This window comes from Impatiens glandulifera, chromosome 1 (genome assembly GCF_907164915.1).
Source record: "Impatiens glandulifera chromosome 1, dImpGla2.1, whole genome shotgun sequence".
Taxonomy (NCBI): Eukaryota; Viridiplantae; Streptophyta; class Magnoliopsida; order Ericales; family Balsaminaceae; genus Impatiens; species Impatiens glandulifera.
This window is the reverse complement of record NC_061862.1, coordinates 71778103-71795312: the sequence shown is the minus strand read 5'-3', so window position 1 is coordinate 71795312 and position 17210 is coordinate 71778103. Positions and strand designations below refer to the sequence as shown.

The 17210-nt window shown below is 31.6% G+C and overlaps 2 protein-coding genes across 3 annotated transcripts; one reads left to right on the top strand and one right to left on the bottom strand.

Moving 5' to 3' along the window:
- Window positions 1–1127: 1127 nt before the first annotated feature.
- LOC124918872 (probable serine/threonine-protein kinase PIX13) lies at window positions 1128–4731 on the top strand. Its single transcript, XM_047458941.1, has 6 exons — window positions 1128–1465; window positions 1635–1984; window positions 2891–3026; window positions 3133–3275; window positions 3355–3478; window positions 4144–4731. The coding sequence occupies exons 1-6, from the start codon at window positions 1375–1377 to the stop codon at window positions 4509–4511; spliced, it is 1212 nt and encodes a 403-aa protein (XP_047314897.1). The 5' UTR covers window positions 1128–1374; the 3' UTR covers window positions 4512–4731.
- A 1079-nt stretch (window positions 4732–5810) lies between these two features.
- On the bottom strand, window positions 5811–17210 carry LOC124918871 (phosphoinositide phosphatase SAC7-like). 2 transcript variants are annotated; one of them, XM_047458939.1, is made up of 22 exons: window positions 17083–17210; window positions 16935–16972; window positions 16319–16482; window positions 16127–16210; window positions 15302–15429; window positions 15129–15220; window positions 14048–14105; window positions 13822–13878; window positions 13684–13717; window positions 13506–13586; window positions 11212–11318; window positions 10501–10587; window positions 10315–10392; window positions 10156–10226; window positions 9988–10086; window positions 8831–8930; window positions 8275–8383; window positions 8098–8170; window positions 7098–7191; window positions 6496–6588; window positions 6258–6324; window positions 5811–6183 (listed from the first exon to the last, which is right to left on the bottom strand). In XM_047458939.1, exons 3-22 carry the CDS (start codon window positions 16461–16463, stop codon window positions 6053–6055), a joined length of 1788 nt encoding a protein of 595 aa, XP_047314895.1. In that variant the 5' UTR covers window positions 16464–16482; window positions 16935–16972; window positions 17083–17210; the 3' UTR covers window positions 5811–6052. The 2 variants fall into 2 exon arrangements, with proteins under 2 accessions (XP_047314895.1, XP_047314896.1); XM_047458940.1 differs by having other exon boundaries at window positions 16935–17009; window positions 17083–17175.

The following is a 17210-nucleotide window of genomic DNA, read 5'->3' as shown; positions in this document are numbered from 1 at the left end:
CCTAACGGTCTTAGACCCAACTATAATGTAATTAAAAATGTATATTTAAGTTTGAATGACTATTTTTTAAACAAAGATGGTTCTATTGAGCTTGACCACATTTCACAATAAAAAAATCATATTTACTTTATAAATTGTGTAATTGTCTATATATATGCACACAGATCTTGCTTAGCTTTAATTAAAAAATCTGAAAAATCCACATTCTGACCATAATAAGCCGCCTTAATTGTATAATCTTAATTTGACAACAGAGACATTATACTGTTATTGAGTTTGGAATACTAGGTTTTTTTTTTTTTTTTTTTTTTTTTGTCACAAACTCTAGCTTATTTGATGTGGGATTATTTAAGTTGGAAAATTTAAATTTTGTTAATGAAAAAATCAATTTGTTTAGAATATTTGGGTTAAATTATAAAAATATTATTTATAATTTATAAAAATTAATATAAAAATAATTTTAGTTAATAAATGAAGTGATTTAACAATTAAAAAAAACTAAAATAATACCATTATCAAACAAGATTCATTTTGACTTGGATTTTCAAAAAACATGGCATTTAATTTATTTTTTTATTAACTTTGTCCTTTTTTGAAAAATGAAGGGTAGTTTTGTAATTAAAAGAAAATGAGGTATAGTTAAATTCTTGAAGCAACTTACATTATAATATTATAATATAGAGAAGTTATTCAATTCTAGAAGCAATTTACATATTTTGTTTGGTTGAATAATTTGATTATTTAGTGAAAAATGATTTCAAAAAAATCTTTTTAATTTTAAGTTCTTTATTTTATAAATATTTTAATTTAATTATAAAATTAATTAATTAAATATACTATTAAATCAATAAGATTAACTCATGCAAAAATAATATATATATATATATATAATTTATTTACTTTTTGTCTATTGTCATTTTCTAAAAAAAATGAATTAATAAGTATTTAAATCTAAAATAATCTTCACCAAACCAGCCCTTAAATGACAGTAATAATAAATGTTCAAACATTGTTTACAAGAAGAAAATAAAAGGAAAGCAAGCAAAAGTGTTGGTGCTTTTTCCTGCTCTGAAAATTGAGTGAAAAGTTGTTAGCTTTATTGGTTTGGACACTTGGCCATGTATATGAAGGGAAGTGAATGAAGAAAGAGAAGAAGAAAAAGGAAGGAAGTAGAAGGACCCTAAAGATTACCCCATTGATGAGTTGACCTATAAACCAGATTTCAAGACGAGATTGCGGCACGAAAACACAACACAGCTGTATAAATCGATTCCCACAGGCCATAAGTGTCGAGAATATCCCACAGGCCATTTTCTATCCTCCATGTTTCTTCCCTTTTTGTCAAATTAGCACTTCTGAAAGAGAAAAAAAAGAATGGGTAATTGCTTTGGTGTTTCTCAGAGTCTTGATCATAACCCAAGTCTTTCCAATCCCAGCGCCACACCCACCAGAAGTTCTAATACAGGTCAAATCCCCAAATGGGGTTTCTCTCTAAATTCCATCTCTGTGCGCAATCTATCATGATTTTAGTCAATTGTTTCTGTATGGACTTGAAATCCCCAAATGGGTTTCTGTCTATAATGATTTTTAAGTCAAGTTTTTCTGATTGATCTTCCTTCATTTTCTGTTTTCAGGAACATCTAAAAGTTACAGCAATGAATATGTAGTTTCTGGGACTAGTAGCAGTGCATATAGCAAATTTTCTGCAAATGAAGGCGATGATGATGATGATGATGATGGTTCGCATATAAACGGCGGAGAGATATTGCCAGCACCAAATTTGAAGGTTTACACTTTTTCTGATTTGAAGAGTGCCACTAGAAACTTCAGGTCTGATAGTGTGTTGGGAATAGGCGGATTTGGGACTGTTTATAAAGGATGGGTAGATGAAAAGACCCTTTTACCGGCCAAGTTTGGCAGTGGCATGATGGTTGCCATTAAGAAACTGAATTCTGAAAGTATGCAGGGGTTTGAAGAATGGCAGGTAAAAGGGGAAGAAACCTTTCAAAGTTAGTTCAATTTTTAAAAAAAAAATTTACCATCTTTACTGCTATGATTGAGCTGCTACTGTGTTTTTTGGCTTGTTGAGTTTAAGAAGGAATTGAATGGTTTTGAAGCTCATTTAGGTTAATCATGAGAATGTTAGCTTTGATTTTAGATGGAGATGCTTTAGAAAAAAAATTGGTTTAGGATGTTAATAGCTTATGCTCTTTGCAAAATTATGAGAATTTTGATGGTATTTCTTATTATAGTGTGAAAGAGTGAGTATAGTTAATTTGAAAACACTTTCTGAAGCTGACTTTGAGTATGGATCTGGGTTTGAACAAGAAAGCGTCTATAAATTTGTTTAGAAATAGTTTCTTGTGTCAGGTATCTCATCCAGATGTTGATTTAGATGAGATTTTGTTCTATTACAGAACTTAATTTTAGACATATATTCATAATTTGTTGTTGTTTTCTTGTTAAAACTCAGGCCCATATCTAAATCTGGAAAGTGTTTCCAAATGGGCTAGCTCATAATGCCATAGTGGGAATGTAGTGTCCTACATCCGGAAATCACTAGAAATGTGAAGGCTTAATACTATTTGGTTATAGTTACCTTATTCAGTAATTTAAAGTTTGGCAATAGTGTCTTACTTGTTTTGCCCTAAGGTACATTTATAGCCTATGTCCTCACTTGTGGGTCACTTGTAGAGTCCTAACCAGAGATTAGACTCAAATTAGTAAAGGGTTATCTTCATAAGTCCTTTTTGAGCTTGGGTTGTGGCGACTCAGTTGTTTTGCTCAATAGCCTTTATTCTCACAAAGGGAGATTATCATCGTTTATATTGAGAGAAGGTTTGTTTGTTTGTTGAAGCTAATGATTTGTTCCCTTGACTTTGAAGTGCAGGCAGAAATAAATTTTTTGGGAAGACTTTCACATCCAAACTTGGTCAAGTTGTTGGGATATTGTTGGGAAGAAAAAGAGATGTTGCTTGTATATGAATTCATGCAGAAAGGAAGCTTAGAAAATCATCTTTTCAGAAGTAATTACATTCCAAAAACCAATAAATATAATATATATATTGAATTTAGAAAACAAATGGATTATTACTTGGCATTGATACTGTTTTTTTTTCTTTTGATGAGAAGGGGGTTCTTTTGTTGATCCACTTTCTTGGAAGCTACGGCTCAAAATAGCTATTGGTGCAGCCCGAGGACTTTCTTTCTTGCACAATTCAGATAAGAAAGTAATATATCGGGATTTCAAAGCATCGAATATTCTCCTCGACAGTGTAAGTTTTCTCTTTTCTTTATTTAGAAAATAATTGTACCTTTAATTAAAAAAATATTGTTTTGTTGTTGTTCTTGCAGAACTTCAACTCGAAAATATCAGACTTTGGCCTCGCAAAGGTTGGGCCATCGGCTGGAAACTCGCATGTCACAACACGAGTCATGGGAACACACGGTTATGCTGCTCCAGAATACATTGCAACAGGTAAGATAGATAGCACGACTCATTGAATAATTGGTAAAGTTAAAATTGAGTGATTTTCTTTTAACATAAAAATAAAAATTTGGAAGTGAGATTTTTTTTGGGTATAAGATTTTCTAGATCATGTACTAGATTATAATGTATTTTTTTTACTTTATCTGGTATGCAAAATTTATCTTGATCCAAATTATATTGTATTTTTTTGTCTTTTGAATGAGTTTTCTTTCTCGGAGATGATCAAATTATTTTTTCAGATTACTATGATTTCTTACAAACATAACAAATATAGTTAATTTTGGATTATGACCTATATGAATAAAAAAATTTGTACCAAAATAGCGCTCTGTTTGGAAAATTGTATATTTTGTCACAATTATCATCTAATTTGAAAATCCCCCTACAAAGTATTTTTCTTTTAAAGTTTTTTTTCTGGATAATGACCAGGATTATAGTGCTGTATTGTTGCTTCATTTGTATACAAATCATGATCCAATTTATAGTTCGAGATCAAATTATTGTGATTTTTGACTTGGGAGAATTCCCGAAAAGGAATATGGAAAATTTTGATACCATTTATGTTACCCTTCTTTGGAACATGCAGTTTTTGAGCTGCGCATGCAAAATGAGTATATAACTGAAAAATAAAATTGTAATGATTTCTTATATAGGTCATTTATATGTGAAGAGCGATGTATATGGTTTTGGTGTGGTTCTCCTTGAAATGTTGACTGGTTTAAGGGCTCAAAACAGTAAACGTCCTGTTGGGCAGCAGAATTTAGTGGATATGGCGAAGCCCTATCTTTACAACAAAAGGAAGCTAAAAATTATAATGGATAAGAAGATTGAAGGCCAATATTCATCCAAGGCAGCATTTGAGGCTGCCCAAATTGCTCTTCAATGCCTAGAAACCGAGCCTCGGAAAAGGCCTTCAATGAGTGAAGTTGTTCAGGTTTTGGAAAGGATAGAAGCCATTAAGGAAAGATCATCTAAGCCTGCCCGGTTTCTACCTTCATCAGAGAACCCTAAGAAGGTTTAGGGTTGGGAGGAGGAGCATAAAGGAGGGATCCAAAATGGTGTATTTTTTTTTTCTTCTATTTATAGATTGATTCTTTTCTTTGAAGATTTTTGTCTGAAGAGGTTTTCATTATTTGTATTGGAATTTAATTATTTACATTTTATGTAAAACTCCAAATTGCATGTTTGTTGTAATAAACAAAAAAAAAAATACAAGGGTAATTCATATGAAAGACTTGAACAAGTATATGCTTTTGAGTTTAGGTTAGAATGTCTCAAACCAAAAGATGTAAATAATCAACCATTTCTTTTATGAAGAAAATCATTCATTGTGAAGTTGATTCTTAAGCCTTGTTATGTTGGAATTTTTTTATCAATCTAAAATTTTAATTTTAATTTCTTTTTATTAATTATATTATTCTATTTATTAATTAAAATATTAAAATAATTTTATTTTAAAAATAAATAAATTATTTTATCATTATATATTTTTATAAAATGAAAAATACTCCCTCAAAATTATAATCTATTATAACTTTTTAAATAAGTCACAAGTTATTTAAAAAAAACTTACTATGGAACAAGACTTTAGAGCTTGTTTGATATGGAATTTTTTAGTTTTTTTTTTTTTTTTTTTAACTTTTATCATTTTTCTATAAATATCAAAATCACTATATGAATTTTTTAAGCTATTCGGACTTATCCACCAAAGGATTCGTGAAATTTATGTGGATTGCGTTGGAGAAATTTACCAAAACTATTAGTTCACTCATTTTCTCAATTAAAATACTCTTATTTTAATTTTATTAAATTTTAAATAAAAAATTTGTTTTAATAATTAAACTAATTAAATATCTAAATAATCTATTTCTTTTTATTAAACAAGATTTTTTTAAAAAAACTCCAAATAAAACAAAATCAAACAAGAGTATAAAATTCAATCACGATACCAAAATTATAACCCATTCATTCCAATTCAACTTTTAACATGTAGCTGGAGGCAAGCTAAACATATTAATCCATTTCATAGATAAGTTTTTGAGAAAAAAATATTAAATTCATGTTATTTTAACTAAAATTTATATACACTCTAAAAGATGTATTGTTCTGCTTACCAAAAGAGGTTAACTTGAAGGATTAGTTTTCTCAATTTGTCACATACAAATATATGATGGGGAATAACAATTTCTTGTTCTAATGTCTCAAAATTCAAGATGATAATTAAATTTGACCATATCTTATTGATGGATGAAATATTGTAACAAACCTACGAGAACCTTAACCCCTTCATAATTCCAATGTGGGATTCATGTCTCATTCCTGGATTCAAATTATCTGACACACATTCATAAATTTAATGACATCTTAAATCCGACCTCTGGATACAAGTAGTAATCCAGTAGTATATAATTTACACACAAAATATAGATTCATGTTTTAAAAGTAAAAGCCGGTGGAGACTGATGAATAATAATAATAATAATAATAATAGGTTAATAAAAAGAATGAAAATAATTATCAGCATCAGTAGGAATATTAACCCAAAACCAGCAGCAGCAGGATTTAACGAGAAGGTCTCTGCAAACGAGGGCGGTTACAGAAAATGCGACCATTAGCCTTAACATATGCTGCCACTGCCACACTCATCCCCGCCCACATGGTTGAAAAGAACAAGTGCCTGATATCATTCCTAACTGCAATTTTATTTATTTATTATTATTAATAATCTCAAAAACAAAGTAATCTCAATAACTGCCGTTTCACTTACCTTGCCCCAATGACAATATTGCAAAGAAGAAACCGATCATGATCAGCGATAGCGCTAGTGGAAACGACTGCAGTTTAAGAGCATTTTGTTCACAATAATTACCTACCAAATCTTTTGTCTAATAATAATAATAAAAAAACTATCATAAAAGCGAGTCATAGCTAGACCAGCTTTGGTCTGGTCTGGTCAGTTTTTAGGCACATAACGAAAAGATGATCACAAATGGAAATGAACTCACAGCTATAGCTTCCACACCTCCCTTCTGAGGTAAAGGGTTCGCATCTCGCGAAACAGATACAATGTAGTGTCCTTGCAGGAGATCAATTGCATCCTTCATAAATCAGAAAGCATTTTTCAGCAAAAAATATATTTAAAAAAGAAGAATAAATTCTTGTGATAAATGCTAGGATTTCTTTGTCAGAATCAATTTATGCATAATATCTCAACAGTTTATTCTTTGAAAACATTGACAATATCCTGATTTTTTATTGTCCATTCTCTCTCTATATATGTAAGAGAAAATGAAATGCATTGTGATACTTGTGAAAAAAAATGGGGATGGATATCAAGGAGTAATGAATTAGCGTCTCACTTTTTCAAAAAATATGAAGATACTAGCATTAAAAGCTTGATTAGTCCATTAAATTACATAATGTGATGAAGACGTGATAGCTCCATGAACTGTAATATTTGATTGGTATTGACATAATAGCATATAGAACTCTTGTGGAGTAAAAGAAATTATATACCCCTAAGCCCTAGCCCTAGACTTTAGTTATAGAAAGTGAAAACACAAAAGAAAAAGTTTTCCATATTATGTATGAGCTAATAAGATCAAACCTGTTTTGTTCCATCACGAAAGTTATTGAGATAGTAACGAGCAAGGGCATTCCACCCATCATTAAATATTCCTTGAACTGTACGTTTTCCGCATCTGCAAGGCACAACCATTTTCTATGTTAAGCTAATTAATTACCACAAGAAATTCAACCTCAACCATGTAAAATTTTCACTTCTTTACTTATCACTTAATCTAAATAATTGACTACTTAATTTGAATTAATAGAATTTTTTTAATTATTTAGATTCAACTTAAGCTAGACAATCTGACTTTACCAAACTAAAATATGAATGAATTAACTTTGTAATATAGTAAGAGTGTCCAAAATACAACTTTAACCTATGCAAATTAATCAAATTACTATTCTATAAGGGTAATACCGTCTTGAGGTACTTTCTAAGCATTAGTTTCACAAAACTTATTTATCAAGTACTTACAATTCAGATATTTTATTTAACATTTATTCTTCATATACTTGACTAATTCAGCACTTGAAATTCAATATTAAACATTCAACACTTAATTTTAGTTTTATCAAACTCTTACTATATTATCGAGTAAATCTAAATAATTAAGAGCTTATTTAAATTAAATTAATTTGATAACAGTTATTTAAATCACTCAATAATTTAGATTAAGTTCAACTTAAACTAAACCAACTAAGCTAAAAGATCTGCTTAATTTGGTAGCAGTAAGATATGAATGACTTGAGACTTGGGTAATATAGTAAGAGTTTACAAAAGACAGCTTCATTATCTGAAAATTAATTAAATTACGTAATTATAAGGGTAAAATAGTCTTTTAAGCATTTTCCCAACATTAGTAACACATTTGATCAAAACTTTCATGTCATGTACTTTAAATTAAAATATTTTATTTGGTTTATTCAACATTTAACTAATTGTACACTTAAAATTTTGGCATTCAACATTATTAAACAAGTAACACTTAATTTTTTATTTTCTCAAAATTTAAAGATGTAAAGGAAGAGAAGAATACCTAACAAAATCTCCTTTTAAAGCAGGAGTACCAGAATACTGGATGCTTATATCATCCCCGTGGTTGGCCCATACTACCAAAAACAAATAGAAGGGAGGCAGAAAGTAACAAAGTAATATCAATTAGACTCTAGAAATCCAGAAGGAAAATTTTAATAAGACAAGTAGTTATACTCACAGTTCTTGAAATTTCCATCAAAATTTGGATGTGTAGCAATAGTTTCTTCAGCATCAAAGACACCTATTCTTCTAAGTTGAAATTCCAACATTTTCCGACCGATCATGCTCTATGTATGCGACAGGAAGAGTGTGAACAAAAAAAAAAACATTGATTAGGGAGAAATAAAAGAAGTGGCAAAAAATCATCTCTCTAGAGGATAACTCCGGTTGTGAACCAGAGGTTGATATTAATGACTGCGGAAATCTGGCAATTATACAGGATTTGAGATTTTTATGTCGCCATGCACATTTGCAGACAAGGTTTTTGTTTCATGATTTGGGTCTTGATTGCAATTTTTGTTTTATGGGGTCTACTTGGGAAGGGTGAAATTTTTTTTCAAATGTAATATCATTTCCTCTTTAACCTTTTCAGATGTCATTTTTGCACAACATGTAATTGGTTGTACTAATTTATGTTGTAGATGCAGTTTTTAGGTTTACTGTATTAGTGAAATTTTCTTTTTCAAAATGAAAATAAATAAATTTAACACTTGAACAAAGAAGAGATAGCATACTTGTGAAACATTTGTGCGGTCTAAGCAATCGATACAATTGGTCCTCACAACTCCAAGTTGTTCCTCTGCTTTCTCACCTTTTTCATTCAATAGAAGGTACCTACCATATGATAGAAAGCAGACATGTAATGTAAGTAAACCAGAATACTAAGCAGAAAAAAAACATAATGCAGCACTTCACTACAGAAGAATAGTTACCAAGAATCTAGTCAAACATATAAGGTACATAATTTTCATGTATTCCAATTGCAAAAGGAACTATCCTATTTCTGGTGAATTACATTGAACGAGGGACTAGATCTTTCCCAGACAAACTGTGACGATTAAAAAGTTTGTTTCTTAAAATTCACACACATCAATAGACAAAAGGCTCTTTCTATTGACTCAATGTGGGACGTTTTGGACTTTCTTAATGAACTTAGGTGGTGATTAGGCCTTGATCTTCTTTTCTTTTCCTCCTTGTTTCGTGCATTTTTAATTGTCGATTTCTCATCATCATCCTTTTTTATTAGTAAAGTGACCTTTTTCTTAAATTGATCTATATCTTAGAAAAAAAATAAGTGAAAGGAAGAAATTGATCTATATCTGATTCTTAAATTCCTAAATAAGTTGCATAACATTTATCAAAGTGAACTAAAATGTGGATGTTTCAATTGCAGAAAGGATGGAAAGAGTTATCATAGAAAATCCTTAGGCTATGCTGAGGAATAGGAACTAGAAATGGAACTGGGTACCAACTCCAAATCCTTTGTTTGTTTGATGACTTAAAATAACTGGAATTAGAAATATAATTCCAATGGAAATGACTTAAAATGTGCATGTTTCAATTGCAGAAAGGATGGAAAGAGTTATCATAGAAAATCCTTGGGCTATGCTGAGGAATAGGAACTAGAAATGGAACTGGGTGCCAACTCCAAATCCTTTGTTTGTTTGATGACTTAAAATAAAGAACTGGAATTAGAAATATAATTCCAATGGAAATGAATGTATTCTACAATATATCTCCAAACATAATAATTGAATTGTAATACAATTTTAATTCTTATAAAATTGGAATATAGTTCAAATTCCAATTATACATCCAAAGGCAAAGGCTTAATGATATGAACAAATAAATTAAAACTAATATTGAAAAGATAATATATAACAAACCATACCTGTTTTTTACGAGAAAGTCCTCAATTTGGTCATACAAGATAGAGAGACGCTCAAAGTGCACATGTCCACAGACATGATGAAAATCGAAGTGCAAATATCTGTAAGAATTTTGAAGGTATTAGCATAAAAGGGAAAACTGAAGTGTGCATAGGCAACTAGCTTTATACCTCACATCATCACTTGCAACATGCTGCATAGCACTGGCAAATTTTTCACTCAAACGCCCCTCAGCACCATGCTGCCAAAAAGATGCAGCTTTATTTAATAATGAATGTCATAATAGATCTTGAACCAAGAAAGCTAGATACAAGGAAAATCAATGCTACCTTATTCACAAGATCAACAGCCAAAACATTTCCATACTTTTTTCTTAAATCCAAAATGTGCCTTTCAATCACTCGCGGCTGCACAAGTTAGATAATAATAAAATAATAGCAAACTATGGACTAGGAAAAATGGAAAATAAATCCTTAATCTCAAAGCACAAATAATTTTCCTTGTACAATACTTACTGCATCTTCAAATCTCACTAACTCAAATTTAGGTTTGTAAGTCAAATCAACAGTTTGTTCCCAAAGCAGTGGTATTGAACCTCGAATCTACATAAGATAAATTAAGCAGTTAAACACATGTAAGCAAAGTGACACATGTAAGACACTATACCAACAATCGGATAGCAGAATTTAGCCGACTAGGATAACATGATTATAAATGCTTAAGAGAACAATTTATACATACAAAACTGAATATGAGATGCAAACTAATTTTGATTTGGTACCATTACCTTCTAGAATAGTTAAAACCCCATTGTAACATAAGTCTTGATCATATTACAAAATTCTCAGAGTCCATCTGTAATTTTAATTACTATTTTGGATATAGCTATATGTTAGTCATTGTGTTCCTTCTATCTACATTTCCACCAAGATTCTAAGGAAACAGTATAGTTTAAATACTCAGGGTTTCAATGTTTTAAATTGGGGTTTTTAAGTATAATCAGTGGGTCTTGAATTAATATTGTATAGTTTACTTAGTAATACTATATATAGGGTGTAAAGGGATATGAAAATATTGTTGTAATCTCTCTCTCTCTCATCTTCCAGCCATTTGTCATTCCCATTCTCATCTATCTTCTTTTCTCATCTAAACTCTTAATCTGCAAACCATAAATATATTTTGTATCATTTTACCCTAACAAGTATCATTTTCTTAATATATTTTACCTGCACAAATGATGCTGTAGATCCATTCAACTGCATGATTTGCTCGGACTCCACAAAATTAGCTACATACCCATCAGGATCAGCACCTCTTCTCCACAACCTAGTGCCTTCCAAAGGAAAGCCATTTTACTATCAGCAATTAGGAAACAAACACAGAATTGTAACCAACTCATTCAAATTCATCTGAGTAATAATTATCTTATTTGCAAAATTTCTTGTTTCTCATGATGAGAAGTCAGCAAGTTTTGTTTTTCTATCAAAAAGGAAATGTATTAAGGACTCTGAGTGTCATTACAAATAATGTGGAAAGAATTTCACGTAAATAACCAGATGAAGTCCTAAGAATGTCAACCAAATATTTGGCCTCTTATGACGAGATTTCTTAATTTCTGAAGAATCTTTTGGAATATTTGGTTAAACCTTGTAGAAAATCCAAAAGATTCTATTAATCCCGGTTGCTTGAAATTCATTTGGTTAAAACTTGTAGAAAATGGCTCTGATTATTGTCCTTTAGTTATTAATCCCGGTTGCTTGAATAATTCCATAGAAAGGTGTTCAAATATGAAGCTTCTAGCAATCAGGATTAATAACTAAGGACAATGATGAGAGCCAACAGATGGTAGAGCTAAAGACGTTTTTCAAACCCGAGAGCACGAATTAACAAGATTAATATTTAACTAGATTGTTTAATGCTTCTTTTTTTATTTTGGAAGCTAGCATGGTTTCCCATTTCAACTTAAGACGTTCTTTGTATGAATTGAACCCGTGGCCTTTGATCTCTTAAGCATGACTCTTGTCACTTAAGCTATCATAGTGGGTTAATTGTTTAATGCTTCTACCACACTTTCTCGAGAAGTATAAAGACTTTCTTCACAATATAGTCTTATAAGAACATTTTGGAACATCAGATACTATATATCTATATTTATCGCTTCTTTTCTGGCATAGGCTAATGGGACTGGGAATAGATTAATATATCATAATTATGATATGTTAATAATATAAGCCTAAGAATATGAAATATCTCACCTTTTTACTGAGAATATCGCTTTATCGCATGTTAACGTATTATAATCAAATTAAGTCATGTTGTAATTATATTATGAGATATTAATCTAACCCCGTGACTATAATAATATATAATATCTAAAATTCGAGCATAAATAAACTACAAACTAACTGAAACAAAATGATTGATAACCCAACTATTTCATGAGACGCAACTGAAGCAAAACAAGCATTACTGTGATGTCATTTAAAGAATGAGGAACTTAGAGGGAAAAAAATTTAATGAATTGTATGTCCAATATAGATGCAGCAGTGTCAAAGTTCCAGTCTCTAGGAGTGTCATTTCACAAACTAACCAACTCAAGATAACAAAAAGTGTAGGCTAACAGGATCAACTACATTTTTGCTTTTGCTACAAAATTAGGGGTTAGAGAATGGACTAATCCAATACACAATAATTACAGGTTTATTTTAGTTCAGTCTATGAAAACCTAAACTATTAAAATCAATCCATGTTTTTTTATGGCTTGGAATAAAGCAAACTTTGTTTTATCACTTTACTTGAATTTTGTAGGCCGTTAGTTCTAACATTTCATAAATATACTGAACAAGGAGCAATATGATAATCTGAGAAAAGTTACCAGCTATAGATGATTCCCAACACAATCATATCTCATCTATGTATTGTCTGAGTTTTTGTCACGTGTTAATAGGGTTAGAGAATAAATTAGGATCTAAATAGTGAAGAGGCCCTTAAGTTTATTATAATAGTTTATAGATCTCCCCAAGTTGATAGAATAGGTGGCACCTTATAGTTATAAATAGGGTGACCTAGCTGAAAGAGGTAATTAATTAACGAATAGTGAAATGTCTATGTCTCACCTCCCATTTTCTAGGTACCTCATCCCCTTCTCTAATTTTGCATTCCCTTCTTTAAGGGTAAACCTAATCTCTATTATACATTTAGAGTACCAATATTATAAGTGTTACAGTTTAACCCATCAATATTATGGAATTGCAGTAAGGACAGTACAAGTTTTTTAGCTAACCCGAATTTGTAGTTTGGGAAAATCCATTAACCAAAACCAAAAAAATAACTCAGATTGGATCGTGTCAATTCATGAATTAACCAATAGTATGTTCAGCCATTACTAAAATATTCACTGCTACGAAATATTTAGTTCATAATAGATTAGAGAAAAGCAATTCATTAATGTTTATATAAAATTGCATCAAAATGAATCTTGTTTCTACTTTTTAAAGAAGAAAAAACTAAGGTTCAATACCAATTCTTCTTGTACATCGTCGTGCAATAAGAGTAACATCAATGATATCTTTACCAATAGCTGCTTGAAAGTTCTGAAAACCTGTTTGGAAGTTAAAGGAAACCCAATAGAATCACATGGAAATGACGAGCATTTAAATCTACTACCAACAGATAACTCCCTTATGTGTTAAGGATACTGCCTTGGATGAGAGGGAGCAAATAGGGATCAAGCTGCATATATGAATGCTATAGTCAGACAACAAAAACATGAAACAAGATCCATACAATATAGAACATAAATACTGCACCATACAACATGCTGGCAATAAACAGACCTTTTGATCTATGAGAACCTCCAACATGTAGTTGTTCCATAGAAATCTGGGATCTGCCTGTGGAAAAACAACATTAGCATAACTTTAGAAAGATTTTTCAAGAAATGTAGCCATAAGTGATCTTGAAACCAACATTCAATTTCATCAAGCCCGTGCAGTTTGCCTATGTTAGTAAAGGATTTGAACAATTAAAGAAAAGGAAATTGTCTCAAATGCGGTGCACTACCTGTCTCCAGAAAGGAAGCAGCTTCGATTCATCACCTAGATTATGCAAGCGCTGCAAACTGCAAGACATAGATTGCAAGAATGATCAACCACAGTTATGCCATGAGATTAAGGAACAAACAAATTGCCAAGAATCAAGTAGTGACAATACACATCTTAGCATTGAATAGTGGGAGTAACTTCTTAAGCTAAAAATTAAATTCACTAGTCAAACACGATTCAAGGAGATTGACATCTTATTTGCAGCATTCGAAGCACTATGAATAACAATAAAGGCTATGTTTGGATGTGGATAATTGAAATTAGAATATAATTCCAATTTTATAAGAGTTGGAATTTAATTACAATTGAATTCTTATGTTTGGAGAAATCATAGAATTGCAATTCCGAAGGAATGATCAAATTGTAACTTAAAAATCATATACATTAAATTCCACTGGAATTATAATTCCAATTCTTTATTTTAAGCCATCAAACAAACAAAATATTTGAAATTGGACCCCAAATTTCAATTTCAATTCCTCCAGAACCAAACATAGCCTAATGGAAAATATTTAAAGTAGCCATTACACAGATACACCTTAACCATGTGTTAGTTGTAGATATGATCTCTCTCTACTGTACACAAAAGGAGAGATGCTTGTACACTTTGCCTCTCACAACTGGAAAAATTTGGTGAACGTGTGGGATGATTGTGGTAGGAACACTGACTTCAACCTAATCATATTCTTACACATCTAATTTGATGGACCTGTATGAAAGACATCTAAGAGAAATAACAAAAATGAAACAAACTCTACCAAAGCCATGTTAATTCACTAGTTCCATGGAATGCAAGCATTCCAGTTTTTAAAAATTCAAATTGAGAAACTATTAATGTAAAATCACAAACCAACATCCTCACATGGACAAGGTACCAAATTTATGACTTGAAAAAAAAAGAGGTTAAGCAGACAGTTATCCCATTCTGTTTGCAGCCTTCTTCAGTCAAATAGAAGTTACAGAATGGAGCCTCTATGTAAAGAGGTTTTCCAATGAATTTCAACTAGCATTACAAGAAGAGAAGAGCCAGGAGTCATCACCTCAGGGTTGTGTTGACATCGTAAGAGAAGAATAGACCAGGAGACAATTCAGCAACACTTAGCAACTTAGAAAATTCAGTCTCCATCTTTTTCTGTAAAAAGTTGGCACATCAGACAAGATAGTAAAAAAATTCAGAATACATAATAAAGAGAAGCAGAAGAAGTGCTTTCACCTGTTCCACAGGAGAGTTCTTAAGGGAATGGTCACAGGGTAACACCTTCAAGGATGTAACTTTGAACATTGGATGCCCCAGGTATGATCCAACACATTCACGTTCCTTTATGACTAACAAGTATGACCCTATGCTCATTGTAACGACATAAAGTTAACTACAACAGAAAATCATAGAACGAAAATGTGGGAAGACTTGAGTACATGTATATCTAATTAAACTCAAATCTTATTTTTGGTTACCCTCTCATTTCTTGATCCAGTTCCATACATTTAACTTCCATCATTTATTATAATCTTTAATCCCATAATCAATCTAATAAATAAATCCAAATTGTTGTTAGTGAAATTCTGGAAGACCTACTAGGGTCTTTCATTTAGACCTTCAAAAACCATAAGGCGAGTGATAACCTTCATATTTATTGGATATCTAAATTCATTTAGGCACTGAATTGTCCATTTACATGTCTTATTCATGAGGTGTATTAGCCAATGTAGTGTAGCTCAATTGGACCCTACTTGGCGTGTTTAAAAAAATTCATGAGGTGTATTATGGTAAATGCGCTTTGAAATTAACTTGCAAAATCAATGCAGATAAAGTGAAAAGATTTCACACTCTAGATTCCAACAATTCCAGATTCCTGCTGCATGTATCTGAATTCCAGTATTAAAGACGTCTAAACAAGGTCACCAATCAGGTTCTAAAAGTTAAGGCTGATTCAAATCCGTAGAGGGATGAAGCTAACACTAGATATAGACATTCATACCAGATCTTAACAAATGAATATGTTTTACATGTTATTACATCAGTTTGATAGAAACTTACCTGCTAAAAGCTTTAGCATCCCAGCCACACCATATATTGTCTGAATATCTGGCCCTCGAACTGAACTGCATTGTGGAACTTGATCTACAAAGAAAGAAATACATTTAGGTAAGAGACCTGCGGCCAGTGAAGAAATAAAGCAAACAGTAACACTCAAGAGTAAATGAAGAAACGATTAAAATAGGAGCTAACCAATGAGTTTCATAGACCCATCCACCCTACTAACTTGCAAAATAGAACCACCAGAACCATCAGTAGGCTCAATAATATATTGGTCTGGGAAATCCCAAAGTCGCATCCGTGTGTATAGTTTTTTAGCAGTATCTGCTTTCTCCATCACCACCGACTTCCAATACCTAGACAGAAACAACACGCACACTTCACAGCTTGATTTGATGAAAAAGACCCAAACACTGTTAAAAAATGCAATTGTTCAAATATTTCACCAGATTCTGCCTTTTGACCTAGAAATTAAATTAACATCTAGTTTTTCAATAGTGAAATTTACAATCTCAAGCATCACACCATAACAGACAATCAGTGAGGCTCCACCACACTTAGGGATCTAGCATCATCGAGGAAACTAAAGCAATATAATTAAACAAGGGAATCAGATTGATCAGAGTAACATGAATGAGTGCGTGATGATACCTTTACAATAAGACTCAAAATCTCAAGAACTTGGGGCCTGTTTAGTATGTAAAAGTAACATCTATTGGCCTAATTCCTTGCTAGACAAATGTCCAATAGAAAATGACAGGACAAGGAAATTTCTGATTCTCATTGTAATCGTGGAGAGTGGATTTACCTGGAGTAATCAGTGAGGGATAATTGGGATGAATTAAGCTTAAACGTAGAGAAGATCGTGGATCAGTGGAAAATCCTGAAGAATTGCGGATTTAGATAACAAAACAATACAATAAAATACAGTGAAACTTAAGAAGAAGAAGAATCACCAGAATGTATTGCCGAGCGTCTTCAGAAACACAAACACGGATCGGATGAGAACCAGTCAATAGGAGATCCCTACGATTTTGAAGGCGGGAAGAGAGAGAGAGACTTTATTGCTAAGCACTACTATCAT